This window comes from Clupea harengus, chromosome 25 (assembly GCF_900700415.2).
Source record: "Clupea harengus chromosome 25, Ch_v2.0.2, whole genome shotgun sequence".
NCBI classification, from domain to species: Eukaryota; Metazoa; Chordata; class Actinopteri; order Clupeiformes; family Clupeidae; genus Clupea; species Clupea harengus.
Genome location: NC_045176.1, coordinates 8,405,804 through 8,414,109, shown reverse-complemented (window position 1 = coordinate 8,414,109; position 8,306 = coordinate 8,405,804). Strand labels below are relative to the sequence as shown.

The window sequence follows — 8,306 nt, the reverse complement described above, 5'->3', positions numbered from 1 at the left end:
AAATCTTACCTTTTCATTGAAGTAAAACTATTGAAAGAAAAAAAACTGTTGACATTAAATAAATATTTTTCCCCAAAACATGTGTGCCACAATTATTGGCACCCCTTAATTTAATGTTTTGTGCAGCCTCCCTTTGCCAAGATAACAGCTCTGAGTCTTCTCCTATAATGCGTGATGAGGTTGGTGAACACATGGCACGGGATCTGAGACCATTCCTACATGCAGTATCTCTCCAGATCCTTCAGATTCTGAGGTCAACGTTTGTAGACTCGGCTTCAGCTCATCCCACAGATTTTCTATGGGGTTTAGGTCGGGGGACTGTGATGGCCATGGCAAAACCTTTATTCTGCGGTCGGTGAACCATTTTTGTGTTGATTTTGAGGTGTGCTTCGGATCATTGACCTGCTGGAAGGTCCAACCACAGCCCATTTTAAGCTTACTGGAGGGGGCTATTGGGTTTTCATTTAATATCTGCTGGTATTTGATGGAGTCCATGATACCATGTATCCTAACAAGATGTCCAGGGCCTTTGGAAGAAAAACAGCCCCACAACATCAAAGATCCGCCAACATACTTCACATTGGGTATGGGGGTCTTTTCTGTATGGCTATCTTTCTGTCTACGCCAAACCCATCTTTGATGTTTGTTGCCAAAAAGCTTTATTTTGGTCTCATCTGACCATATAACTCGGCCCCATTGAAATCTGACTTACATTTGGCAAACTGTAGGCGCTTTAGTTTGTAGTTGATTGACAGCAGAGTTTTTTTTCTGGCAACCCTCCAAAACAACTTGTGGTGAAGTAGGTGGTGTCTGATGGTAGTTTTGGAGACTTTCTGACCCCAAGACTCAACTCACCTCTACAATTCTCCAGCTGTTATCCTTGGAGATTCTTTTTCCAGTCGAACCATCCTCCTCACGGTGTGTGGGGTCAATGTACACACACGTCCTCTTCCAGGCTGATTCTTAACATCTCCTGTCGCTTTAAACTTCTTAATTATTTCCATGATAGTGGAAATTGGTATTTTCAACTCTTTAGAGATTTTCTTGTGTCCATTTCTTGATTTGTGCAGCTCCACAACTTTCCGTCACACATTGCCACTGTGTTCTTGGGTCTTTCCCATAGTGATGAATGACTAACGGAATTTGGCCTGTGTCACCTCATATTTGTACGCCAGTGGAACAGGAAGTCATGGTTGACCTCTTAAGAGTTCCTTATCAAACAGGTGAACTTAAAAATGTAAAACATGACTGGAAATATACTTCAGTTAGATTTAAATTATACGATTTTTCTAGGGGTGCCAATAATTGTGGCACACATGTTTTGGGGAAACATATTTATTTAATGTCAACAGTTTTTTTTCTTTCAATAATTTTACTTCAATGAAAAGGTAAGATTTTTGTGAATATTTTGAGTGAAAGACCAAGAGGATAAACAGCAAAGACATATTTTTTTATAGCCTGTTTTGCTCATATTCACTAGGGGTGCCAATAATTGTGGAGGGCACTGTATATCCTGTTCTGAAACATCTGTGGTAATCATGTTATCTTCAACTACATATCAAATGAGCCAAATCCAGTATCAGAATCCTCACTGGTATTTAAATAGATCACAAAATGCTCGAGGTAGCAAATAGAAATATGAATACTTCAAGGACATAACGGACGTGCTCTTTTTATCCAAAACGCTGTATGTATTAGGTGAGGCCAACGTTAAAATGTTGTTGAGTCAGACAGTTGTTGGTCGCTAATTGTCTCAGACATTTTTTTTTTAATGTCTTAAACATATATTCACATTCTTTCACAACATCAGTTTGGCCCTCAGTTAGTGATTATCAAAAAAATGCAATTATTCAGGTATTTCTTCAACTTCACAATAGTCATCATTCCCCTCTGCATCTTCCTCTGCTGAAGTCACATTTCCTTGCATCAGTGTATTGACTCTATCCATGGTTTCTTCTATTCTCATTTTCAGATATGTTAGAGTAAATATGACCATAATATAGGACATCCAAATGACGAACAAGAAGTATCGATAACCTGGACCAAAAACCCCTGACAAATAATATGGAGAGAAGAATAGAAAATCACATAGGTTGATAAGAAATATGATATGAGAAAAAAAGGGTATATATATCATGAATTCAATATGTTTTTTATCACTTACATGGCAGTGGTGGGGCTCTTGTAATTTTGAATCTTCCTGAATATTTAGAAAGGAAAAGGCAGGGTTATGTTTAGTCAAATAAATATTTAATGCCTGACAAATATGCTTTTGATTCTTTGACTATTTCAAAAGTGAACTCATTCCTGACTAGGAAACCTTACATACCTGCATGAATGAAATAATTGTCCATGTCCTCCCTACAGATGTCTGTGAACAAAAGGTATCGACTGAATAATCTTTCAGTGCATTAGTCAAGTCAAGTCAAAGTGTTTATTATCGCATACACCAAATTGCTTCAGCGCAGCAAAATTCTTACGACTTGGCAGCCAACATCTACGCAGTAGACGGCATACAACAGGTAACAAAAATAACATATACCAAAAAATAACATATAACACTCATGTAGACAGTACATTAAGGTTTGTACCTATAGTTCTAACGCACTTTGAAGCATCTCACCTTATAGTTGAGCTGGGTTCATAGATGTTGTTGTGGATCAAAGGCAAACATCTACAAAAAAAGGGGAAGTACAGCTAAACAGAATGGTGAAAAAAAAGGAAGTTTAGACTTCACACCACTAATTTGGTCTTGGTCATTGTATTTTAGTCAGTTTTAGTCAAGATATGGTGTATGAAAGCCACATGTACAAATAGAAAGAAGAGTCACAGTCAACAGTGTAAATTATCTAATAATAAAAGGCAAAAACTACTTTCAGACTTTCAAGACTTTTCTCCTTCAATCTTCTTCTATGGGTTTCAACCTTTGGCCCTTTGGACAGTGATCCCAAGCCCGATAAAGACCAAAGGCATATACCACATTCATCATACATACTATTCGCATTTTGCTGTTGGGAGAACACAGGTATTTTTATTCCAGACTAGGGCCTGACTTAGCAAAGAAGGGAGAAAGGTCTCAATTAGTGGTGCCGTGCTTTTGGTTTGATGTTTGATCTTGGTGATCGCACGTCGGAAGGGTAAACCTCATCAGGATAGCCACTCAGTGATTCTCATTATTTCTAAACAAAAGATGAAATCTGACTATCAGATTTCAGTAAACTAGATAGGCAATCGAAAGAGAAACATTTACATATAGCTGCTGTTTCTTGTTTGAACCAAGCGCAGATCTTTACAGTATTAAACGGTTAATTAATTTCCTCTTTGACGGCCACATCCTGTGCGTGATTTGTTATCCAGTAGGTGGCGACATTGTATTTAATAGGCCACACTGTGACATGGTGCAGTCTGTCTCTACCAGATTATAGGTTACTGCGGTGTCAGTGCTATTTCTCGCATTAATATCGAGATGAATTGGTTATTGAGGTGTGAGAGAATGTGGACGTAAGAAAATTAAGAAAGAGAAAACGTTTAAAAGCGTTGTCTAAGGCGTGTGTTGAGGTAGAAAGGTGTAGCTAGCCTATTATGCCTTGAAAACAGAAGGGCAGGATTTTCAGGATATTCCTCGTTGCTTCGAGGGCAGTAGGCTACTGGTTCTGTTAGATAAACTAATAGGTGAAGGTGAGAGGGCTTGCAGTGCACTGAGTTGGCGCTATTGATTTGTTAATGCACATTTTATCCTGAGATTATGGTAGCTCTGAAACGGTGACTAAAGTTTCAAAACAGGAAGTCACGCTGATTTGTGTAACAAGAGGGCATGGGAAGAAATGTACGAGGTCGAGTAAACTTGTTCTAAATATTTATTTACGACTGTCAAAATATTCACTGTGAAGCAAGCTGTGAATTCAACACAAAACTTCGCTTTAAAAGTACGATGAAAGGATGGTGACATTTCGTTGAGATCTTTTACCAGTAGTCTACATTGCTTTTCCGTAAACACATTTCGTTTTGTTTTGCTAGTATGGGAGACCACAGCCCATCTCGTGTGGCGATTATTCTACTATCAGTTGTAGTGTACGCCGTAGCTCTGGCATTCAATGCTCTGGCAGGATCTGGGAAAGGTAAGGTTGCCAAACGTATGCTGGTCTTGTCGTTATTAGGTCATCTGTCATTTTCATAATGCTGTTCTTTATTTACGTGGGTCAAGCAAGATCAACCAAGTTTGCTAAATGTATTCTCTTGTAGGTCCATTCTTGCGTAACACAGGAAATGTATCGGGTAGTTACGAGACGGAAATAACTCCTGCGGGATGGACTTTCTCCATATGGGGACTTATATATACCTGGCTCTCAATTATGCTCATCTATGTCCTGACATGGTTTTGCAGAAGGTAGGGCCACACACATACACGCACTCATCACTGTCGTGGTACCGCACCTTGTTCTACGCCCAGTGATGTGTGTGACTTTGTGCTGTGTGTAGGACTCCTGGTGGTTGGATGTACTGCAGCCCAGCACTTCTTCCTTGTGGATTCTTCCTCTCCTGGATCATCAATATGATTCTTAACATCACCTGGCTTTTCCTATGGGACAGAGAGTAAGGTTCCAGTGAAGCATTATTTTCAGTTCAAGCACAAGCATTCCGACAGCTTGACTGTAGACGGTGCAGTCACAGTTTTGTGACGGCTCAATTCATTAGTGCAATTTTCTTTCCAAAATGAATATTTTGACTTCTACATATTATTTATGTATATTCATATGCGTCTCCATGCCCACAGGGAGATGGTCCCTGCACTGATAGTGCTAGCGCTGATTGTCTTCACCAACTACCTGCTTATCTTCTTCTCCTGTCGCGGCCTCAGTGCCCATGGCAGCTGGCTCAGTCAGCACCATCCCAAAGACCTCTGGTGCATCAGAGTACTTGTATGTAAAACGTTATTTAATTATAATTGATTTATTTTATTTATTTAGTGGTTAAGAGTTGAGCCCTATTTTTTGTAGACCTTCCTTTTACTATTGAGTAATTACAACTACATCTTTGTTATGGAACCATTTTGACATACCTTGTTTACATGATGTGTTCCTATAGGTCCAGAATGGCATTGCTGTTTACACTACATGGACGACCATAGCCACACTCATTAATTTGACAATAGTGATGGGCATCTCTGGGGTCTCAAAGACAAATGCCGCCACAGTCTCTCTTTCTCTTCTCCTGATTGAGGTCCTTGGGTGGTAAGCCAAACACCTTTTCTCATTTCTTATTATGACTCAATAAGGAAACTAGAAATGACTAATTGTGCTTTTATTTTGTTTCCTGAGTGCAGGTTCGTTGTGGAGAATTTTGTGATTGACAGACATGTGCGGTACATCCTCACAGTTTATCCTGTTGTGATTGTGGCTCTGGTTGGTAATGTGTATAAACACTATGACCCTGAGGCACCTGGACGGAATGCTAAGTTTACAGGTGAGCCATTGCAGGTCTGAAGCAAATTATACAATAGCTATGTCTAATACCGCGCACTTTACGAAGTACACTGCAATACAGTGTGTAGTGCACACTAAGCACTTACATCTTTAGTGCGTTCTGTCGCTGATTAGTGTTGTCTCAAATGGAACGCTGACGGACACAAATGTGCAAGCCTTTTACCCATAAATCTGTGCGCCAGCTTCCTCCGGCCAACTGGAAATTTTAAACAAAGATGGCGGACCAAACTCCGCTGTCGGCCGTGTTTTGCATGTAAATGTACATCTTTTGGCATTTTCTCACTTAGATTTTTTTAAACTTACTGAGAAATAGACACTGTACTATCAGATAACACAGTTATTGTAACCAGCAATAATGGTTGAAGTGATTTGCGAGGCGTTAGTCAGCCAACTTTCCAAACTGAAAAGCTGCCGGAAAGGGCTCTTCCTCTTCCGCTCCGTAGCCAAGATGGCGGACGTTTAGGGCGAGTAGTGTCCATCGTTTCACACTGCATTTTTTTACCGTTTGAAGTGCGCCATCCGGGTACTTTCAGTGCCCTGAATTCTGCTGGTTCTGTCAGTGTGAACGCCCTAAGCCCTGAAAGTCAGTGTTTGAAGTGCACAAGTGCGCGGTAGTAGACATAGCCCATGTGTTTTTGAAGAAAATGTGTGTTTTGTAAAGTTTGTGAATACAGAAGCTAAATATTTAAGGGTGGGTGTCGGGGTTGGCTAGAGTAAATTTACCATTCCACATTAATGTCTCGTTGTAAGAGTAACAGGCCTTGTACCATAGAGATTATAAATTAACATTCCACATTAATGTCTCCTTGTAAGAGTAACAGGCCTTGTACCATAGAGATTATAATTTAACATTCCACATTAATGTCTCCTTGTAAGAGTAACAGGCCTTGTACCATAGAGATTATAAATGTAACATTCCACATTAATGTCTCGTTGTAAGAGTAACAGGCCTTGTACCATAGATATTATAATTTAACATTCCACATTAATGTCTCCTTGTAAGAGTAACAGGCCTTGTACCATAGAGATTATAAATTAATATTCCACATTAATGTCTCCTTGTAAGAGTAACAGGCCTTGTACCATAGAGATTATAAATGTAACATTCCAACATTTAAAGCACTGTATTAATACACCATCCTAGCAGTCCGAATGTTCTGCATTCTAGCTATCCTCTTACAGACCTGGCCTAAATTGTCTATTAAATCCATTTCTCCATATGAGGTGGGTGCAGTTTCAGGTGTCATTAGCCATGTATTTAACGAACAACTATTATTCCTGGGAATAATGATGTACTCTATGAACTGAAGAAAAATGATGGGTCATTAAGATGATGCTAGGCCCTCGTTACATAGTCACTCTGTGTCTCCAGTGCCAGTTTTCAAGATTATATAATTTAATACCTCAAATTAACAGGCTATGCCTATTACACAAATGCACGATTGAGTAGCACTTCCTAATCATTTTGGACCTTACATGTCTCAAGTATATCACATTCAAATCAAATCAAAGCTGTAGTTTTTATATTTTGTAATTGAGTCATCTCGCAAACCTTAATGGATTATCAAATGACATTTTTGACGCTGACTTGAAGAATTAGTATTTTTGTGTTTCTTTCGTTCTAACAGTTGTCCTCCTGGTCCTGGCCTGTTTGCTGTTTGTGTTTCGAGTCGTCATGGTGATATGGAGAAACAGGAAGCAGCCTATTTATTACAGCACCAGTAGGGAACCACTCACAACACCCAGAAACTCAACCAAATAGAAGGAGAGAGCACCCTGTGCAGCAGTGTTACCTGTCCGCTACTATGGACACTAGCCCTTGCTTACACCCTGGGACCACATGCGGGGGTGATATACCATACCTATCTTGCCTGGTGTGCCATACATACAGTATCTACAAAGTATTTTTAATGATCTTTAACAGCTCTATATTTTGTTACACTAACTGGGACCTCTTTTACATTTTCATGGAAAGTTGAAGCAATTGTATAACTTGCACTACCCACCTTTTTATATCTATATTTGTCATGTTTGTATTGAATGACTAAATAAATAAATCTTTTAAACATGAGCATTATGTGCACAAGTCTGTCTTGTCTGAGGTTCTCCACAGCCCTTTGCCCAGCCTGGGTCAGAGGTCAGGCTGGGTCAGAGGTCAGGCTGATGATGAGTGCTCCTCTGTAGGGCCTCTCCACCGCCTGCCTCTTTCTGCTTCAGTGCATGCCAGCACTGTGATGGATGACTCATCCGCCACGAACACGTTGGGAAATAATTTGTCTCAGTACAGTGTGTGTGTGTCGGGGATTTCACCTTGCCAGTCGTAAATGAACTGCTGTGTACACAGAGAGATATCTGCCGTAATCAGAGGACATTCAGCGCAGTCATGGACCGTACTGAGGAGTGCAGAACACTCATGACAGTGCTCCAGCTCTGATGTCTCTGAAGAGGAACTTAAAGAGGACCTATTATACTCATTTTCAATGTTCATAATTCATAATGTTCATTAAAAGCTATATAGCACACTAAATGAAAGGGAAAAACTGGAAAAGCCTACTTGGTCGTCTTTAAAAGCCCTCTCATGCCATAAACAAAAACAAACAAACAAACAAACATCTCATGCCATGTCACAAGTTGCACATTTCTGCGTCTCTTTCATGTATTCAGCAACACAAACCGTCATCCTGTATTTTTTTTGTCTCATCTATTTTTATTTGCTAACACAAATTATTAAATAACACTTGTGAAAATATAAAAAAAATGGAATTAATATGTTTTTCTACACATGGCAGGTCCCTGCAAGGAAGCTGTCAAATGAATTTGAAG

General features: G+C 39.7%; 1 protein-coding gene and 1 long non-coding RNA gene across 4 annotated transcripts; one reads left to right on the top strand and one right to left on the bottom strand.

Moving 5' to 3' along the window:
* Positions 1 to 1,513: 1,513 nt before the first annotated feature.
* LOC116219599 lies at positions 1,514 to 2,809 on the bottom strand. The gene is made up of 4 exons (XR_004163244.1): positions 2,624 to 2,809; positions 2,330 to 2,371; positions 2,165 to 2,200; positions 1,514 to 2,052 (listed from the first exon to the last, which is right to left on the bottom strand). It is a non-coding gene; the product is annotated as an uncharacterized LOC116219599 (long non-coding RNA).
* Positions 2,810 to 3,366: 557 nt separating this feature from the next.
* On the top strand, positions 3,367 to 7,554 carry si:dkey-29d8.3 (uncharacterized protein LOC556220 homolog). Of its 3 annotated transcripts, none has more exons than XM_031563302.2 (8): positions 3,367 to 3,833; positions 4,018 to 4,118; positions 4,243 to 4,387; positions 4,480 to 4,593; positions 4,775 to 4,919; positions 5,086 to 5,231; positions 5,324 to 5,463; positions 7,112 to 7,554. In XM_031563302.2, the coding sequence occupies exons 2-8, from the start codon at positions 4,019 to 4,021 to the stop codon at positions 7,243 to 7,245; spliced, it is 924 nt and encodes a 307-aa protein (XP_031419162.1). In that variant the 5' UTR covers positions 3,367 to 3,833; position 4,018; the 3' UTR covers positions 7,246 to 7,554. The 3 variants fall into 3 exon arrangements, with proteins under 3 accessions (XP_031419162.1, XP_012683319.2, XP_042559694.1); XM_012827865.3 differs by having other exon boundaries at positions 3,367 to 3,926; XM_042703760.1 differs by having other exon boundaries at positions 3,367 to 4,118.
* The last annotated feature ends 752 nt before the right edge of the window (positions 7,555 to 8,306 follow it).